The sequence below is a fragment of the Neopsephotus bourkii genome, unplaced genomic scaffold, assembly GCF_033783945.1.
Source record: "Neopsephotus bourkii isolate Nb327-2 ecotype Australia unplaced genomic scaffold, CSIRO-AGI_Nbou_v1 NB_107, whole genome shotgun sequence".
Classification (NCBI taxonomy): domain Eukaryota; kingdom Metazoa; phylum Chordata; class Aves; order Psittaciformes; family Psittacidae; genus Neopsephotus; species Neopsephotus bourkii.
Window position 1 is genome coordinate 2,676,888 of NW_026900624.1, and position 21,641 is coordinate 2,698,528.

Below are 21,641 nucleotides of genomic sequence, written 5' to 3' on the forward strand. Positions count from 1 at the left end.
GTGTGTAGTTCACATGACACCAGGTGGCTGTAAGGTATTTATACTAAGAAAAAGCTTAAATTGTGTTCAAGAAGACTGTTTTCCTACAATTTCATTGTTTCAGTCAATTAGGAACATCAAATATATACACAGCAAATACTTTATACTCAGTACATTGTGTCAGGAGCTCTTCAAATAGGTTGTCTTAGATAATGTATATCTAAAAAAAGGAGAAGCATTGTAATACTACATATTTTTGCACATTTACAAGCTGTATTTGTAGTGTTGAGTGTATATAAACAAACTGAAAACTGGGCAATATGCCTAGCAAATTGTTATTAATTTAAAAAAAAAACAAACAGCTTCAGTAGGTGGAAGAACTCTCCCTGAATTAATTTAAAATTCAGCAAATTAATTTTGACAGGAGAAAGAGAAGAAAACATTTTGAGAGGTCAGACTTTTTTTTTTCCAACAAAGTTAGAAATTTCCAATCTTATTCAAGTTAAGGTTGTCATTTCAAATTTTATCTACTATATACAAGGGATAAATAACCTTAAAGGAAATGTTAAAAATGAAACTTTTAATTTCAGCCCACCCTGAAACAGTTTTCCCATTTTCATTTTCTTTAGCTTAGGCAGTGAATGAGAAAAAAAACCCCACCACAATATTTTCACATCTCTCATTAAATTATCAAAAGTTCTCATAGAAAAAAATTCAAATGTCATAAAAATGACATTTTTAGGCTTCAGAAATATATAAATCACCATCGTAAATTTAAAGTGCAATCATGTTGTATATGATGCCTGATGCTTGTTTTGTGGGGTTTGATAGTTTTGAACGCACTGTTGGGAAGACAAAATGAGAACAAAATCTTTTATCCAGACTCAGTTTCAAGTCGAGCTAGAGACAGATTCTGCAGTAAAAGAAACAGAATTTTTTAAGAAAGCTTTATTTTCATTCATAACAGAATAAAGTTATTCATTAAATGCTTGTAGATGAAAGCTTAGTTAGTGAATATGTTTATCTTTCAATGAGATGTAGTTCTGCAAAATATTTTACTTTACAGTAAATGCACAACCGCAGTAACTTTTGTTACTTTATGTGCAATGTACATGAAAATGCCACATGATTTACAGGTCTTGATTCCATTCTCACTTGTCAGCTTCACAGTGGTGTTGGTTTAGTGGCATGATTCCTCTTGATACTGGCTGAATTCCCAGTCTAAGTGAGAGGAGAATCAAACATTCAGGGGTTTGGGGTTTTTTTGTTCAGGGCAATGAATAACAGTGAGCTTCCCTGGTTCTAGCAGCTTTACTTCATTCTGACACATATGTTGTGGCCGCTGTGCTCATTAGCACATGCATTCAAGATCCTGCTAAGCAAAGCACAATATATCTGTAGATGAAAGTGCTTAGTGATTTTTGTTGCTTCTGTTCCCACAGCTCTGCGCCTTTAGCATCAGCCCTGCATGCCCTACAGAGACAGCACCATGTGGCAGTATATGTTAGGAAGGCACAAAGACTCGAGACTACACATGTATATAAACCATCTGCTGGCAGCTATAAGCCATGAGAACATGTGTTGTGTGCACTTCACCATGATTGGTCACATCTGCTGAAAGATAGATACTAGAGCAGGAGTGTCCCTTCTATTCCCTGTGGCCCATGGGGTGTCTGCAGGAAAAGCGATGGTTGTGGTCCTACTGTGGAGACTGCATGAGTGAGGAGAATTCCTGCATGCCTACTCAACTCACATGCATCACCACAAGGACCAGCTACAGCCACAGTATAGCTCTTATGTTGCACTGATAAAGTCTGAAAATGTTGCAGCTCAGATAGTGTGTAAAATGTGACAGAGAACTTTGAATATGGAGTTTCTAAGGAAGCAAAAGAAGTCTTCTTTTTGCTTTCTGACTGCCTCTCCCTCCCTTGCTCCACGTACAGAATCACCTCACACAGTAAGCAGGTATTACAGCGGTAAGCACAGTATGTAATCCTTCCCTAAGGAGTCACACTTCTGTGTGCTGTGAGCTAAAGGAGGCAAAGCTGCCTTTTGGACTTCGGTTAAACTGGCTGAAGCTGGCAGCCCGGATCTTTCCACCTTTGGTCTCACTTTTGTTTTTTTCCTTGTCACGTGCAATAAAGCTTTCAATCAGCTTCAGTTTTTCATGTTCTTCCTTCAGAAAGAAGTCAACAAGCATACTTTTCTCCTTTTTGATCTGTTCACTGATGTCCTTGGGGATGTCAGGAATCATCCAGTCAACCAGAACACTGAGGAACATCACCAAGTTCTGCAAACACAGCAACAGACATGAAGCAAGTATGAAAAATCAAAAATACACTAGATTGAAAGCAAACTTTTTCCACAGCTATGAGGCAAATATCAAAAACATTTTGCTGATGGCATGCAGTATTAAGCAGTTGAGTAAGGCCTTAGTTCAAGAAACAGCTCATGTTTGTGAAAACACCACCTCTTTGGAGATGCCAAATTAAATACATGCTTCTGTTAGGTTTGAGATGGGAAAGGAGTTGGATTCATCAAATGATTCATGGCCTAAGTAGCTAAAACAGCCTTATTCCTTACAGGTGTCTAAAGGTGCTAGGTTCTCAACACCAAATTCATTCAGACTGAGTTCGGAGTCCATTACTATACTATAACGGCAACATCACTGAAAGCACTCTCCAACATAATCATACACATGTGTTTCCAATATGGCCCAAGCAGACAGCAGACAACTTTCATGGTCATTCTACCCTCAAATCCTTCTGTCTGCTGGCAAGTAGGTTTTTATTACACTCTGCACTATGCAAGCCACAACCCTGAACCTCAAGTGTCAAGGTCATCACAGGTGATGCTCATAACGCAGAGTCAGGCAAGCAGACTAGGCAAGAAGTTCTCCTTGTTTGTGAACTGTATAGATAAATTATACCTTGAGGTTTATGTTATCATCATAATGATTTGAAAACTGCTGTGTTGTGTAATGCCTCAAAATGTGTGAGAACATTTGCTGACAAGGCTACTAGCATGAACCCTCCATCCCTATTTAAGACAATGGAGCTAATTAGTCAGGGAATGTACTCTGGCAGAACAACAGGCAGGCTATTTGAAGCCCAGCATAACCAGTTGGTTTAAAATGTTTTGCAGCCAGTGGTGGAAAATTACAGAACAGAACAAAGACAGAAAAAAAAGCAGAAGATGGCAATAAAAGCCAGGCAAGACTCACAGTCACACTTAGGAATATTTGGCAGGTGAGGAGAAAAGACAGGAAGATTTCAATATGAGGGGTAGAGCCAATTTGACTATGGAGGGATCCCAGATCACGGAGGAGAGCAGAAAGCTTCTGCCATTTGGAAGGCATAGCAAATCCCTTGCCAATGAAATCTCCACACTGGGGAGATTTTACTTTATTTACTTGTAGAAAGTAGCAAAAGACCTTGGAGGATTTACTATTTCTGATTGTTTCCTGCTTTAGGTGAAGTACAGCACTTAAGAAGCCTATACAAGCATTTATGTGTCCAAAGGTGTCCCTGAGAGTAACAATAGCTGATAAAGTCTACTTAACCAAAGCATCCAAAAATCTGGGGCATTTTAGGTATCACTGTTAGTGTCAGGGCCTAACACAGGCTGTGAGTCTTCCCTTCCTTGAAGGGAGAGGAAACCGCTGAGGAAGTATTCTGCAATGCTCCAAAGAGAGAACCTGTGCTGCAGCCCACTGGCACCTCAGGAGGCTGGATGCAAGCACGAGGCTGAGTATTTGAGAACAGAAAAGCTCTATTGGACATGGGCTTCTTTGCCACATTCATATCAAACCAATTGTTATGATATTCCTGTGACTGAAATTGCAACAACTCAACAAACTTACCTGAAATAGAATAACAAAAGCCAAGCGAGCTGATAAAACTGCCCAGTACTGTTTAGAAAACTCATACTGATTTGGGGACCAGGGTGGTTCTCTGTAGTCTTTGAACCTGTTGATGGAGAAAGCTCAGTTATTACACAGTTCCACCATTCTCCTCCTGCGCCAATTGCTTTGGTTAACATGATTTTCCAGTAACAAAACCTAAGGAATCAAATCCTCCAGATGTTCCTGCTTCATCCCTTATTATGAAACACAACTCCAGAATTAGAGCTGGACTATCTCCACTGAATTTAGCAAGGTTCATCTGGTTTTCACAGTTGTAACCAAAATCAGAACATTGTCTAATGTTGGAAATTTCCAGATTTTCCTGGATTTACAATTATCCCCCTTTTTTTTTCTTTTTTAATGTTAAATTGATCTCAGTGTAGAGGGAATAAAGTGTTGAAATTAACGCACAGGGATACTTCAAGGCATTTTCACACTAAAGGAGACAAGCCTGCATTCGTCTCACCTAAACCTTGATTAATATATGTTATAATTCAGGCCTCATAAAATCTGACTCACACTTTGGCGGTTCTTGTCATTGCATTAACAACACGGGGAGCCATGGGTAGGGCACTTCCTAAATTAACTGTCTAGCCTTAGACAGGATAAAACAGAGCCTTAGTGGTTTGGTGTAAAGACTGGTGATTTTAGTATTATCATCAATCATTTGGAAGTAAACAACAGGCTAATAAAAGTCACAGATGCTCCTAAATTGGAAAGTTTTGCAAATAGCAGGAAACATGGAAAGCAATAAGAAATACGGACAGGAAACAATGAGAATAATCTGGGGAAATGGAAAATAATTAAAAATAAAACAATTGAAGGATCTTTGAAAGGATAGAGTTTGAAAGAAAGTGCAGTGAAAGTAGCCTGGAGCTTACAGTAGCCAGCAAGTTAGCACAAGTCTGAAATATTGCAGCAGGACGGCATGACTTGTGGATGCGTAAACAAAAGGCACAATGGTGCTGGGGGGTATTAGCCCTTCTCTGAACAGCTCAGGTAAAACCACACCTGGAATGCTGCGTTCAGGCATTCAGCTGTGGGGATTTCAGAGTTAAAAAAAAAAAATAAATAAAGGAAAAGAAAAAAGGTAGCAACAAATTGAAGGCAGCTCAGCAAAACAATCCAGGGGCTGAGGAAGCTGGCTCACCAAGAAGGATTAAAGATCACATTTTGGTAAGCAACAGCCACAGTTGGACATGATAACCATGCACAAATTGTGCCCTTAGGACTGAAAGGGATAATTTAGTGCTGTTCACAATGTTTGACTAGGAGTAATAGGATGAAATTAAGAGAGGGAAAAATCTGTTTTGAATACCACAAAACCCGTCCTGACAGTAAGATTCATTAGACTGTGGAAAAGCCTCCGTTGGGGGATAATGGAGAAGGTTCATATATAAAATCTGTCAGTTCCAGTTTGCAGGTGCGCTTACCAAAATTACCTTCGGGTTCTATCTGCATGGTTTTGCATGTTAAATTATACATTTTCAATCACACAGCCGCTACATCCTGCTCTTTCCCAGCCAAGGAATTCAGCCTGAAATGCTGGATGTAATTCTGTAATTCTGTGCTGCACCTTCTGGAGACAAAGGACACAATGTACAACTCAAGGTGGGGAGAGAGGTGATGGCGCTGAGAAGAAAACACTTTCAGATTTGGGGCTGTACTAATTCGTGGAAGCACTATTTTGATGCATTAGAACCTTTATTATTTTGTTTTATTCAGTGGTGCATGCACAGTGACTGAGCTCTCTGTCCTGTCTTACATGGGATTCCTGTTTGGTCCTGTGCTGTGCCTGCACTGTGACATTCCTACTCTGGTACCTTTCTGTACAGTGTGGGCTCCTGTGTGCTGCTCAGATCTGTGTACAGGGGCTGCAGCAAGGGCCAGAGTCAGTTCCCTTGAATTTAATCTTCTTGAACATCAAAGCCAACGAAAACCACTGAGTTTGTTGTGGATTTTGCTTAGCACTATAAACCAGTCCAAGTCTTGAAATGGATCCCAGGTTCACCTGGAAGGGTCACCAAATGTGGTGGGGTTTCCATTTAATGTACTCTGAGCTTCACAGACTATGTACGTGTTGCAAGACATCAGACCCCACGGAAATTTCACCTGGCTCCGATGGAAATCACACTGCTTATGATGCTGAAATCTACATTCAACAGAACACTAACAAATGTTTTATGGTGAAGTGAGATGTTTTAAGAGCTATAGACAAGGTGGCTGGGCCTCCTCCTCACCTCCCTTTTTAATTATTCTATGGCACATGAGACTTCAAGGTGCAATAATCTGTGCTTTTCTAATCCACTTATAGTTTATTTTTTTTAAAAAGACTATCTCTTCCCTCACCTCTTCAATTCTTCATGCTTTAAATATTTGATTCAGCAGGTATGTCAGGAACAGCAAATGACCCCTGATAGATAGACTACAGTCTTTCAAAACTAGCAAACAACTCCCACATAAAAAGGACAAAAATGTGAAGTAGTCAATGTGCTTTAAGAACTGAGCACAAGAAAGTTCTGAGGGGAGCAAACTAAAATGCACACTGAAAGCACAGAAATGATGGGGAATGGATGGAGAGGACCATGCAAGACTTACTTAGAAAAAAATGAGCTGAAGCCAGAGCTAGGAGAATTCTGCTAGTGTATTTCCCAAGTATATTACACGGGTAAACACTGGTGGAAGAAATCAAAATATATATGTAGGTAGCAATACAAATCAGTCCAAATAAACTGATCTGTTTGATATACTTTTTCAGCTGGTCTTTGACAAGAATTGGAGAAAACATGACTGAATCAGAAGGAAGTAGTGCTTCAGCAATGCAGGAGTATGTAAGAATTGCTCAGGGGAAAACATTAGTATCCACAACTGATCACTGAGAGTAGATGAGAGAGAATAGCAGAGCCCACAGGGAACAACGTTTTGAGAAAAGAAAGAGGACAGACCCCAGAGCATTAAGAAAATTAATTCATTCAAAGACATTTTATACATTTGCTGAATATTGGAGCAGACTTGTGTTAAGGGAAAAGTCCCTTTAATGATTCTGTATTTGCTCCTTTCTTCTTTTCAGTGTGATCAGCATGCTTTCATGTATTCCAGTACCATACCAGATTATAAAGATTAAAAGGGCTAAACCAATAAAAATGTCACATAACCTGGCAAGATTTGCTTCGAATTTGCCTTCAGCTACACAAATGTTTTTCTCTGAAAAACAACATTACAACTAATGCTATGCGTCAGAATGGTGTTACAGCAATGTTTATTTGGAAGCAGTGTCAAAGAGTTCACAGCATTGTTAGAAAATGCTGCCCAAAATATTCAAAGAATGTTTTCTGGATGTTTGGTGGGAGAGTTGTTTCTGGCTTGTTATGGTTATTTTTGAGATACCTTAATCTCTTTCAATGCCCGTAAGGAGCAAAATGTGGGCTTGTTGTAACCGCATTATCTCCAGAGGTCACGGAAATCTAAGAATAAAAGAGGTCAGCTTGTTCCCAACATATTTGCCAGAAACAGAAAACAGATTTTATTTCCAGCTTAAGGGGACAGTGTTTGTTCCCTGTCTCTTGGGGCACAAGCTAGATAACCCATATTTTATCGCAGTGATGGCTCTGGCCAAAACTGAGTTTTTGATAAGATTCAAATGAGGCGATTGATAATGAGAAACAGTGAATATGAATGCTGACATCTTTTCCTAATTGTTTCAGGATAATGGAACAGAAATTCTCTCACAGTTATTTCTCATTCAGACTACTCCATGGTCAAATATTTAGGATATGCTTCTTCTTTACAATCAATTTTTATTCTTTTTTTTTCCCCAAATGGCATAGATTTGATATTATCAGGCAGGGACCATTTTTATATTTAGTGTAGATTATTCCCTTCTCTCTTTATTTTGTCTCTGTTGAATCCATGCTGGTCCGAGGAGGGCATTTAATCACTGCTATGATTGAACATATTTCCAAATACACTGGCAGTCATACATCATAAATAGTGGCCAGAGCCTGAGACTGGGTAAAAAGCAGCAAAGTGAAAGTAGCCAAGTCACAGTGAAGTAGGAGAACTATATGGATCAAGATTCTTGAAGGAAAACACTAATTTAGGGATACAAATTACACATTGCTAGGAACTGAAAAGAGAAAAGCTTTTCACAGACTTATAAGTCTATCAAAAAGTACAGAGATGCTGTATACTCTCACATCTAATACTACACTAAAAATAACTTCTAGCAACATACTCAAATGGAAAATAGCAGAGCTCAGATGGAATAACATTTTGAGAAAGAGGACAGGCCCCTGGTTTAAGGTGGTTTACTATATCTGCCACTCATTACCGGTCTCCACTTGGACATCAAGCAGTTGACCCCAGCTCTTTGAGTGTGATGACCGAGCCAATATGCTCTCTCTTTACCTGCTTCAAAATTAGGAGTCTTATGTGTGCACCTAGCTTCCGTTGTATTCAAGGTGAAAAGGTAGGAAAGGTAGGTACATCCGAAAGGCAATCCTAAGAGCAGCAGGGGCAGATAAATTTCTTCATTATTTCTTTATTAAGAGCATTATTTCTTCATTATTTCTTCATTAAGAGCAAGGGGCCAGATTTCTCTCTACATTTACTCTACTTCTTCCAGTGAAGGAATTGAGATGAATAATTTTTGTGGGTTATAGTTGGGTGAGATAAATACCCTGCTTAAAATCAGTGGGATCCAAAGTATGATTAAAGCATGCTTGCACAGCAGCAGAAGATAAACATGTGCAAGCTACACTGAATAATGCCTATTTTAGGACTTCTTTCTTGAAAATTATTACCTTACAATATTTAATATATTGTCTTAGGTGGCTATTGATTTGTAGGCCTCATGAACTTCCATCTACCACTTCTCAAGTTACTTCAGCAAAACATCTTATTCCCTGATAAAATCAGAATGGAAAAAAAACTGACTTCATGGGAGGTGGGTATGTAGCCTACATTTAGAAATGTGCAGTCAATCAGAAGCAAGGGAAGTTTTTGCCTACTTCGGGAACCTGGCTCAAATGTGATCCCTTAAATAATCAGTGAAAAGAAGTGTACTGTTCTGAAGGGCAATTTACAGCACCTGTTAGAATGATAATGACAAAATTAATTTCTCTCTGCTTTTAAGTCATTGTTTTTTTTCTAAATTAATTTACTTCTAGAAGTGTAAAATCAGCAAATATTTAGAATTATTTGAATTATGTAGAGTTTTTTAATAAAAAAAGATTGATTTGTTTGAAATATTTTCTCTCCCCAGCTTTAACCTGAAGACAAAGATTTTGGTAGCACACACAAAAATGTGCATCCTAAGAAGCATTCGTTACAAGCCTTCTACATCAAGCTGAGAGTTGTTCTTGCTCATTTGTAGAAGAGACTAATAGTTATGACTTAATAGTAACCCTACAAAAACCTTCTAGCTGCCTTACCTGTCTCTGTCTACTCTGTAAATAGAAATTCTTAAGAAACTTTGAGTGTCAGACATGCAGAAAAGTAGGGCTATTGGAAGTAATAATGAAAAAAACCTGTCTTTATTTTAAATACAGATTTATCAAGGACAACGAATTCAAGTGAATGGGAGGAAAGAAAAAAGAGTTGTGAAGCTCTAACCAGAAAAAACTACTTGCTATTTACAATATCTACGATACTAGCAGTATTTTCTGCCAGTATCTGAGTATTCACTAGTTAGTATTGCAAGAAAAGGCGAAAACAGCTCTTTGAATTTCTGCATATTTTTATTAAAAAGTAAGGTTACTTTGAGAGCCCTGGAACCATGTTAGTGATTTCTCCATAGGTATCTGTACTACTGGAGCACTGGGCTAGACATTTTGACCATATTTTGAAGGACGTCAAGCCTTGTTTCCCTAGTCCAAAAAGATTAATCTAACATATAAGACATGCAGATGGGGAATGCTGCAGGTTTTAAAGATGGGCAGAACATACTGAAAACTTTGTAAAGTAAATATTGAACTTAACAAAGAAAAAGAAAGCCTGGTTCTAACCAGTGGGTGTCTGCTTTAAAACCTCATTGTTTTTAATGAAAGTTCTGTCTTTTAATAAAGAAAGGACACTTTTATTCAAGTAAGTCTGCCTAAATTTTTTTTTTTTTTTTTTTTTTGCCTTTTAATGCACCGGGAAAACCCTTCTAAGAGCCTTCTAAAAGCTGTACTATTAAAACAACCTGTTTAAAGCCAAAAATATTGTCAGTTCCCACTTGGAAAAGTTTTGTCTGACAAAATACCCTCTGACTATGCAAACTCTTATTAGAAGTACTTTACCTGCAGAATAAAACATCCTGTGCAAATGGGGAGTTTTCTGGCTGTGTTCCCGCCTTGAGATGACTGACATTGAAGTATGACAGTGTGTGATTGATGAAGCCATGCATGGTTCCATTTTGACTGTATGCATATTGATACATAAGGCGTGGAATGAAATCGGATGTGACAGCAATTACAAAAGCCTGAGAGACAAAAAAACCCAACCAAACAACAGTGTCATGAATCTATGTCTAATGTACTTCGGGTTAAGTTCATTCAGATTTTAATTTTCACATTCAAGTTTAGAGTAGTGAAGTGTGAGTTAAATAGACAGACCTGGTATAGAACATATATAATTGCACAGTAACCTGCTCTCTCTAGGGAAAAGTAGCAGTTAGGGAAGTGCAGCATTTCTTAGAGCATAAAGTATCCAATGCAATTAATGTAATGTACATTTCTCCAACTATTTCCATCCCTGGAGCCATTAGAAAGTTATCACTAGTTTTAAAAATCCACAACAGGACATAATAGCTAACTGTTAGAATTTGATGTAGATACACAATATTATCTGAGAGAAACCAACTGGGTGTAAGGTAGTCATCCTCCATTTCCCCCTCTGCACCACACATCTGGCACGTAGGTATACAACTGGTATAACTGTGAAGTGAACCAGACACTGTATCTAGCTCATATCAATAGGAATTCATTAGATTCATTTAAAACTACATTTTGCTAAACAGTTCCTCTTTACTAGCCTTACTCAGATGGAGAAGCAGACGTGGGCATTCAGGATTTTTCAAAAATTGGGTATACATATATTTATATTTCTGTCAAGAAAAAGCATCTAAGTGATATTTTAATGTAATCTCCAGGAAATAAAGATATTCAGAGTTTGTTTGACACAAAAAATAATCAAGGATCATAAATCTTCAAGCTATATTCAGATAAGACCGAGAGGCTGCAGCACAGATCAGTGCTGGAAACCTCAGATCTATGCCTGACAGCAAAATTATGGATATGTACAGGGCTCACACATTTCCTACCTTAAATCCCGGAAATTGCTGAACCACAAGTGAAGAATGCTCCACCCAAATCAAACCCACTGCTTCTCTGGAGGCATTATAGTTCTCCCAGTTGTAATGATACTGCTACAGAGTGCTGTTGTACTGGAAGCTATTGTACTAAATAAACTGCGTACCACTTCTGTACAAGTTTCCCCTTTAATAGCGAAAATCATCTGCGTTTCTAACGTGTTTTGATATCTTTGATATTTTGTGTTTGGAGTCATTGTTCTTAAAGGTCTTTTCCAAACTATATTCTATGAGCTTATGATCTGTGAGTCAAAATGCAGTAGATAGCATTATAATTGAACTTCTAGGTGCAGAGTCTTTTTTATCTTAAATCATATACAGAAAGTTTTTACTTAAGGAACACATGTAGAACAATAAATGCAGTATATATGTATACTGGACACGCATTATGTTGATGAAAAAATTCATGTTTTATGAGAGAACGTATTTTTCCATTAAGATTTTGTATCCTGGGGAGTGTGTAACCCAACTCAAAGGAAAAGCAAAAGCTACTTTTACAGAAATACTCTGTGATAGAAATTATGTTTAGGGATATAACCATACTTGTATATAGCAGAACAAATGCTAGCGCTATCTGGTTAAGGGATTCCTGTTCCTAGAATTGAGGACATGATATATTTACATCCTTTTTATTCATACCAGCAGTTACACTAGCAAAGTAACAGGAAAAGGCACAGGTATGAAAGAAGTTGATTTTTGTCAATTATCTGGAGTGAATTAGACTTCCTGTTCTAGGCAACACAAGGAAGGAATGAGATGAGTGAATGGTGATCTTGTTGGTAGTTATATATATATATAGTAGTTATACATATATATTTTACACTTAAATATATTTTACACTTATAATATATATTTTACACTTCCACAGGAATGAACCAGCTAATTTAAATTTTATTGTATTTCATATCAATTGAGACTTCTTCAATTTTAAATCATGCTGGGGACAGTATAAGCTCCCAAGATCATCTTTAGAAACTGATGTAGCGAAATACTTACATTAATGATAACTGAAAGCTTTCCAATACAACTCAAAATGTTATACCAAATTCCTGTAAGTGAAAATAGAACTTATTAATGGATTTATTATCATTTTTGCTCTATCTTATGAAATTTTTGGTGTTACCTTCAGTTTTGGTTTTTTGGGGTTATTGTTTGGGGATTTTTTATTACTTACCTATATCTTTTTCTCTTACGGTATCTGGTCTCCTCAGTTCAGTAACAAACTTCTTTGCATCAAGCCGGACCTCTATGATGTTGTTCAGAAGAGCAAAGAGAGGTGCCAGAGGAAAGGAGGCAACAAAGAGTGTGACAAAGCCAAACTGGATAACTGGAAGAGAAATGTGCAATGTTTCTTTTTTAAATGACTTCTAAAGAGATCTGGTAAATGCAGCTGGCAGCAAATCATTGATGAGGTTTGTGGGTTACAAAACCCAGAAAACCACTTCACAAATTGGTCCCAGTAATAAATATCACAAAACAAGACTATGAAAGAGAGAAAGGTTTGTCACTATGCTTTGTGAATGCTTTTAATAATGCCTCCAGTCCCTAGCAGAATCACAAAGTAAATAATAAATATAGTAAAGGACAAAGAGTTTAAAGTATATTATTCTGTATTTATACAGAATTAACTGGTTAAGACTGTGCTGTTCTTCCATGCCATTTTGCCTGTAAGTAAAACGATACACAAGAAAGCAAGAGGAGAAAATATACAAATTGTAACTGCTTCTTCCTACCTTCACTTGGAAAACCTGGTGGCAAACTGTCAAGAGCAGTAACAGGATAAGTATCTCTATGTATGCGTAAGCCTCTGCTGTCATATAGCATTTTTAACCCTCCTTATGTGAGTTATATGCTCCAGAATTAAAAATCTTCCTCTTTAAGTCATAGAATCATAGAATAGTTAGGGTTGGAAAGGAGCTTAAGATCATCAAGTTCCAACCCCCCTACCATGGGCAGGGACACCTCGCTCTAAACCATACCACCCAAGGCCTCGTCCAACCTGGCCTTGAACATTGCCAGGGTGGAGCATTCACAACCTCCCTGGGCAACCCATTCCAGTGCCTCAGCACCCTAACAGGAAAGAATTTCCCCTTTATATCCAATCTAAACTTCCCCTGTTTCAGTTCTAACCCATTACCCCTTGTCCTATCATTACAGTCTCTAATGAAGAGTCCCTCCCCAGCATCCCTATAGGCCCCTTTCAGATACTGGAGGGCTGCTAGGACGTCTCCACGCAGCCTTCTCCAGGCTGAACAGTCCCAATTTTCTCAGCCTATCTTCATATGGGAGGTGCTTCAGTCCCCTGATCATGCTCATGGCCCTCCTCCAGACTTGTTCCAACAGATCCATGTCCTTTTTATACTGAGGACACCAAAACTGAACACAATACTCCAAGTGAGGTCTCACAAGAGCAAAGGGGCAGGATCACCTCCTTCAACCTGCTGGTCACACTGCTTTTGATGCAGCCCAGGATACGGTTGGCTTTCTGGGCTGCAAGCGCACACTGAAGCCGGCTCATGTTCATTTTCTCATCGACCAGAACCCCCAAGTCCTTCTCCGCAGGGCTGCTCTGAACCTCTTCTCTGCCCAGCCTGCAGCTGTGTCTGGGATTGCTCCAACCCAGGTGTAGGACATTGCATTTGGCATGATTAAACTTCATGAGGTTGGCATCCGCCTACCTTACAAGCATGTCAAGGTCCCTCTGGATGGCATTCCTTCCCTCCAGCGTATCAACCGAACCACACAGCTTGGTGTCATCGGCAAACTTGCTGAGGGTGCACTCAATCCCACTGTCCATGTCAGCAACAAAGATGTTGAACAAGACCAGTCCCAACACCGATTCCTGAGGGACACGACCCGTTACTGGTCTCCAGCTGGACATTGAGCCATTGACCCCAACTCTTTGTGTGTGGCCATCCAGCCAGTTCTTTATCCACTAAGTGGTACACCTATCAAATTGATCTCTCTCCAATTTAGAGACAAGGATGTCATGTGGGACAGTGTTTAACGCTTTGTACAAGTCCAGGTAGATGACATCAACTGCTCTACCGCTGTCCACCAGTTCTGTAGCCCCATCATAGAAGGCCACCAAATTCATCAGGCAGGATTTCCCCTTAGTGAAGCCATGCTGGCTGTCACCAAGCACCTTCTTGTTTTTCATGTGCCTTAGCATGCCTCCCAGGAGAATCTGCTCCAAGATTTTGCCAGGCACAGAGGTGAGACTGACTGGTCTGTAATTCCCCAGGTCATCCATTTTCCCCTTCTTGAAAATGGGGGTTATATTTCCTTTTTACCAGTCATCGGGAACTTCACCTGACTGCCATGATTTTTCAAATATGATGGCCAGCAGCTTAGCAACTTCATTCGCCAGCTCCTTCAGGACCCGCAGATGGATTTCATCAGGACCCATGGACTTGTGCACTTTCAGGTTTTTAAGATGGTCTTGAACCAGTTCCTCTCCTACAGTGGGCCCAAGGTCTCCATTCTCACAGTCCCTGTGTCTGCCTTCCAGAACTTGTGTGGTGCGGTCACAGCCTTTGCCAGTGAAGACCGAGGCAAAGAAGTGATTCAGAACCTCAGCTTTCTCCAAATCCTGTGTAGCTAGTTCACCCGAGAGCGTCCTGAGGGGGCCTACGTTCTCCCTAATCTGTTTTTTTTATTTGCTATGTACCTGTAGAATCCCTTCCTGTTATCCTTATTATCCCTAGCCAAGTTTAATTCTAACTGGGTCTTAGCTTTCCTAACCTGGTCCCTAGCTTCCCAGACAATAACCCTGTACTCTTCCCAGGCAGCCTGTCCTTGCTTCCACTTTCTATAAAACTCTTTTTTCATTTGAATTTTCCTCAGCAGCTCCTTATCCATCCAAGGAGGTCTCCTGGCCCTCCTGCTGCACTTTCTTCTAGTTGGGATGCAACACTCCTGAGCTTGGAGCAGGTGATCCTTGAAGACCAACCAAGAGTCTTGGGCCCCCCTGCCCTCTAGGGCTATATCCCATGGCACCTTACTAAGTAGGTTCCTGAAGAGGCCAAAGTCTGCTCTCTTGAAGTCCAGGGCAGTGAGCTTGCTGCTCACTCTTCTCACTCTCCTAAGGATCTCAAATTCGACCATCTCGTGGTCACTGCATCCAAGCCTGCCGTGGAGTGCCACATTTCCAACGTTTCCCTGTTGGTGGGCACGAGGTCAAGCATGGCACCTCTAAGGGCTTAAATGCTATTGTCAATTTTTTTTAATTTTTGTGTTTTCAATTTGTATAAAGTAGCTTGGGAGAAAGAAACATTAGTCTGCTGGTGTTAAAGGACAGGTAGTACTGCAATGAAGTACAGACCTGAGTACCCCATGCTTCTTGGAACAGATACATAACTAACAAGCCTGGCTTCTTCCACAGGGGAAAAAAAGTGTTTCCAGTACTAGACTGAGTTCACTACAGAGCTCAGTTCAGCACCCACTGTATAATGACCTAAACAAAAAGACCACTTTATTTTCTGAGTGCATTATATCTATTTTACAGGGCATGGGATGACCGGTCTCCATGCAAAAAAAATTATCTTCTAAACAGCTAAGGAACTGATGCCATCCTGCAAAAGCAAGATGCTGACACAACTGTGTTTTTCTGAGAAGTCTCAGTGCTCTAGAGATGCTTGGAATAATGTAGCAGAAAACCAAGTTCCTCTAAACAAGCTTCTTTAGTGTAGGAGAGGGCATATTATCCTTAATTCTCCCTTCTTTCAGTGGCACTTCAGGGTCTCCCTCGTCTGGGTAAATCTCATTTGGGCCCACACAGAAGCAGCTCTGCAGCGTTTAACATCTTGCTTTGCGGAGGCGACTGAGATTTTTGGGCTGGAAGTCAGCTTGAAGAAGACAGTAGTCCTCTACCAACCTGCACCGCAAGAAGATTATTGCCATCCCCATATTACCATCGGCGAGTCAGACCTTAAGACAGTTCAGCAGTTCAGCTATCTGGGAAGCATCATTTCCTCGGATGCCGTGATCGACAAAGAGATAGACAACAGAATAGCAAAGGCATATAGAGCCTTTGGAAAACTCCATAAAAGAGTCTGGTGTAATAAACACCTGAAGAAAAGTACAAAGGTCAGTGTCTACAGAGCCATTGTATTGTCTACTCTTTTATATGGGTCTGAATCATGGGTCATCTACCGTCATCACCTGCGACTCCTCAAACGCTTTCATCAGCGCTGCCTCCATACAATTCTAAACATCCATTGGACTGACTGTGTCAAAAGTCACTGTCCTTGAACAGGCAGGGGTCACCAGCATCGAGGCCATATTGCTGAAATTGCAGCTGCGCTGGGCAGGGCACGTCTCTAGAATGAAGGATCACCGCCTCCCCAAGATCGTGTTTTACGGGGAACTTGCCACCGGTAGCCACAAGAGAAGTGTCCCAAAGAAGAGATATAAGGACTCCCTGAAACAATACCTTAGCCTTGGCCATATTGACTACCATTAGTGGTCCACCTTGGCCTCCAATCGGGAGACTTGGAGGCACACCATACATAATGCCGCTGACTCTTTTGAGAGTTCACGAAGAACTAGTCTCGAGGAGAAAAGACAACGCAGGAAGAATCGCGCCCCACCTGTTCCACCCAAGGAGACCTTCTACTGTGCTTTTTGCGGACAGATTTGCCTATCCCACATTGGCCTTCTTAGTCATCAGCGTGCTTGTAGTAAGCGTGGGTAAAGCCCTTCCCAAATCTTCGTTCGTGAAGTCAAGCCATGTGAGCATGATAGTTACAGACTGAAAAGGCTGTGTCTTCCATGGAAAACAGGAGGAATCAGCAGTGAATGTTACTCATGATACTGGACCATTTCCTTGTAAAAATGCTACCTTATTTAAAGTAATACTTCAGGGAAGGGGGAGAGGTTTACTACCCTAGAAAACTAAGTAGAGGAAACAAACCAAAATGCATGCTGCCCAAACACAAAGACAGTAACCCCGATAAGATTAAACAAATAAATCTAAATATGATTTATAACTCACAATTAAATAATTAGTAGTGTAGAAAAAAAGGGTTTGAGGCCTTATTCATTGTGGTTTCTTTTTTAGGCAAAACCTTGTGCAATTTCTCTCTCCACTATTGGGAGGAATCTGTTGCACTTTTTGTGATAATCAGAGGCTAATATAGCACAACTGTTTACTTTAAAATAATTTCCTTAGGCAGTGCTGTCACAGCCTACAGCTAACTGACAAAACAGCTTTCTCCAGGATCTTATGTGCATCTTTTTTTGTGTGCAGATTGCAAGTCTTCTGACTTCGTGCTTTTCTTTTCTCCTCAACGATATATTTTCACAGTAAAGTATTATCTCTGTATATGTATATGGCCTTTTGATTTTCATTGTCATGTTTTGCTTCGAGATGAAGAGCATATCCTAACATACACTTAGATGGAGGCATTTCAAAGCATAAAAACATCCTATCCTTGAAATAATACTTTCCTGAATATTTTATGTTCAGAGTCAGGAAAAATAATTAACAAGGAAATAGAAGCAGATGTTAATGCCCCAAAAATCTGTGAAATGCTTAGAAAAATACATAGCACCAAAATATGTCTTATTTCTTTTAAGTGAATTTAGCAGGAAAAGAGCTGGGTGGATTCTGTTAAAAACAGGAAGGTGCGCTTTAAGTATAAACCACACACGCATTTGCTTTGATGTTGCTTGCAGCCCCTTTATTCATTGCCTGGGAAAACGCAGTTTAATTTTTTTTCAAGTTCATGAAAGAATGTTCAAGGTATGCAAAGGACTTCTGGACAATTTTGAAAATACGTCTTCATAGAAAACTCTATGCCAGAAGTGTTTGTGTGGCCACCTTGAAATCTCTTCAGTCTTCTAGCCTTCTTTTTACAAGTGTGAACGATGCAAAAAACAGGCAAAACCCCCATGAAAATAAAACCAAGCATGCCACAATTTAGATGTTCTTGACTAGTAAACTAGCAGACAATCATTCAAAACAAGCAGCCTGTGAAAACCTCAACAATTTAAAGGTACTTGTTTAGTCTGGTCAGAAATAAAAATAAATAAAGCTGTACTGACTACAAAGAAAATCTCAGCTCTACAATTCAGGTCACAGAAGTAACCTAGTTGCAGCATCCTAGAGTTCTGTGGGTATCTCTCCCATCACAGTGGAAGCATTTAGAATACTTTTAGGGCACTCATAAATACTGTTCCATCCAGGACAGCTGACACCAAGACACCTTTTTATGTTCACACTTATACCATCAGGTCTCTATATAAAGCTCTTTTAGTGTTCATTTACAACCCTGTGACTCCATACAGGAGCCTACCTGAGTTGGGTGATTATTCCTCTGAGGTTGAAGCCAAAAAAACTAAAGAGAACTGTGCAAGGAGCTGGACCTCTGAACAATCAGCCTTTTTATAGCTTTCTTACTTGCCTGGTAGGCCAGCCTGGAGACAACAGAAATGAGGATCACTCAGCCTCATGGCACAAGCTAGTGAAGAAAATGATTGCAGGTTGTGTATATGGGGAAGCCAAGGACATGGGAAGTAACTCCTCCTGGGGTATCAAAGCAGGACACAAGTTGTGCTGTCAGTGACACAGACCGTATTTCCAATGACAGAAAACAATCATTTTTGCTCAAAATAAGTCTTCCTTACTATCTGACTTAAGCAGGCAAGAGGCAAGGCAAAGACAGCTCATGAGGTCCTTAACACCTGATGTCACATCTGCAATGTCTCATCCAGGCTTAGGCTGGCCTGGCCCTGAGACAAAAACTGTGAAAAACAAAAGCATCAGAAAAAGTCTCTCAGAGCACAGCACTTCTCAAAAGTTCACTTTTCACAGAAGTTGTTCCTCTGTGCGCAGGGCCTGAACAGAACCCAACTCCAACAAAGACATAGCACACACTGTCCCTCTAACTGTGACCTCCAAATTACAATTAAGAATTTAGATCAAGGTTTTTAAATTATGGATCTGGAGAGTTCTGGCTAGTATTCTTGTGTAAGGGATAAAGAATCAGTCTGCAGCGTAAATCCTTCCATGGGGAATATTCTCAGTTTCTACCAGATTTGCACACTGAGTAGTGTGAATAAACCTAGTGTCTTTTACATCAAAACCTAACATAAGAGAAGGTAATTTTTTAAGATTCTGTTGTGCCTTTGCCTTACTACTATGTCAGTAATATTTGTCATAGAATAGTCATAGGACTTAATTCCATTGTTACTGGAAGTAAAAAATGGAAGAATCACTCCTGTGCCATCACTCCATTTTTCCAGGTTCCAAGAAGGAGCTATTCAATACATAGCCAAACCTACCTGATAAACCAAGGAAAAACTATAATTTACTACTTTACTTTTTGGTAATAAATGTATACAACAAGCCTACACACAGCAGGCTGAGTTGGTATTTTTAAATCTATCCTCATTATAAAGATTATACAAAAATGCAGGTTTCTCTCCAATTATTTTTTTTTTTTTTTTTTTTTTGCCTCACACGTTGCCTTTTTGATGCCTTTTCCTGATTTAGGGGAAATTCTTCCAAACTTCTGAGATTAATCCTTACAGTAGTTGGTAGCTACAAATTCTGGATCTGGTAATTTTCTTCTTCAAACTCAAAAGGGAGTTTTGCCCTTGATTTTTAACAGAAGTTGGATGTTCTCTTTGAGGAATAGTGTTTCCAATTAATTGCCACATGAACTTTGGACTCATAGACGAGTTAGACTGGAGAAGGGAAGACTGAATGAAATAAGCATCTGTGTCATTGCTGATGTCATTTTCATTTCAAGAAAACTGTATAAATTTCAGAAATTCATGTGCATAATTTGGCTGCCTTTGGAGCCCATTTCATAAAGTTTGTCGAATTAGCAATATTTATGGCTAACCTAAACATTAATTTGCTGCCAACTCTATCACTTCAGGCTAGTTACATACATTGCAACCTTGCTACCAGCTGGATGAAGAAACTGCTATATATGCTATATACTTTGGGAATGCATGTGGTCTGGTGTATTAGGCTGGGTCAAAAGTCATTGCACAGTTTTAGAAACAGGAAGTACTAATGACAAATCTGACACATGTTAACAATGACAATTTATGTTTTAGAATTCCTTGAACCAAACTTTGTGATCATGCAGAAACAGTAAGTGTACCTTTGCTGAAGAGTGTCTGCTAAAAAATACAAATATATATATCAGTCAATAATATCAAAACAAACAGTCATCAGAAATTTCACTGGTGCAAATCAAAACTATGTGCAGACATGCTGTTGACTGACAAGGCTCATTCAAGAAGTTCAGCACAGTCTGCTGACAAAAATCACATTCAGAGTTCAGCTCACTGAAGAAATGACCCACAAAAGCTTTCCCAAAAAAGAAACTTAAGGGTTTATTTGCCATGGTGAAGTGTTAACCTCTTCCTCCCACACTATTGGTGTCTTTAAAATGCCACTGAAGTCAATGGAAGTCTGCCTGACTTGCAGACTTTGGATTTTTTAATTAACTTCTTCCTCCCACACTACTGGTGTCTTTAAAATGCCACTGAAGTCAATGGAAGTCTGCCTGACTTGCAGACTTCGGGTTTTTTAAAACTAAATCATAGAATCATAGAGCCATAGGATGGTTTAGGTTGGAAGCAACCTTTAGAGTCATCTAATCTAACTCTCCTGCAATGAACAGGGACATCTTCAACTAGATCAGCTTGTTCAGAGCCCTGTCTAATCTGGCCTTGAATGCTCCCAGGGATGGGGCATCTGCCACCTCTATGAGCAACCTGGCTTAAGAAGTTATCTTCAGTGCTTTACAGGATGGCCTACAGCTCACTGTGCTACTTTTCCAGCAGATATCAGGGTGGTTGGTAGCAAGACGAGAGCTTGTGAATGTGATGCCTTGTGTAGCTGGAGTAAGAAGGCTTCATCAACAGACTTAATTTGATCAAGTGGCCTGTAGTAGACAGGTTCCCCTTGTTGTATCAGTCTCTAATTCTTACCCATAAGCTTTCAACCTGCTTGTGGCTATTCTTCAGAGGCAGCTTTTCTCTCTATCTATGTCTTGATGTAGAGGGCAACACCTCCACCCCTCATTCATTGCCTATCCCTTCTGAGCAACCTGTAGCATCAACGGCTACAATCCATTCACAGGATTCATCCCACCAAGCTTCAGTAACTAGGTCATAGCTTTCTAGCAGCATGGTTGCTTCCAGCTCCTCCTGTTTGTTGCTCATGTGTTGGTGTATATGTTGGTGTAGAGGCACTTCAGATGGGCTGCCAGCTGAGCCACCTTCTTAGAGGAACACCCCTTAATTCCTTTTAGGTATTTCACTGATGTTTCCCTGTTGGCTCCTATTACCTCAGCAGGCCCTGGCTCATCTCCATAAGACTTCAAGCGTGCTCCAGTCTAGCCAGCATGACTCAGAGCAACAGGCTAAAGGACCTTGTTAGCA

At 39.8% G+C, this 21,641-nt stretch overlaps 1 protein-coding gene across 1 annotated transcript in view; it reads right to left on the reverse strand.

Annotated features, from left to right (window-relative positions):
* Positions 1–991: 991 nt before the first annotated feature.
* ANO2 (anoctamin 2) overlaps positions 992–21,641 on the reverse strand; it is a 182,092-nt gene continuing 161,442 nt past the window's right edge. The window contains exons 21-25 of the mRNA XM_061357995.1: positions 12,409–12,561; positions 12,231–12,283; positions 10,165–10,346; positions 3,842–3,947; positions 992–2,269 (exon numbers count right to left, since the gene is read on the reverse strand). Coding sequence (XP_061213979.1) covers positions 1,988–2,269; positions 3,842–3,947; positions 10,165–10,346; positions 12,231–12,283; positions 12,409–12,561 — 776 coding nt within the window. The 3' untranslated portion in view covers positions 992–1,987. The remainder of the gene's footprint in view (positions 2,270–3,841; positions 3,948–10,164; positions 10,347–12,230; positions 12,284–12,408; positions 12,562–21,641) is intronic.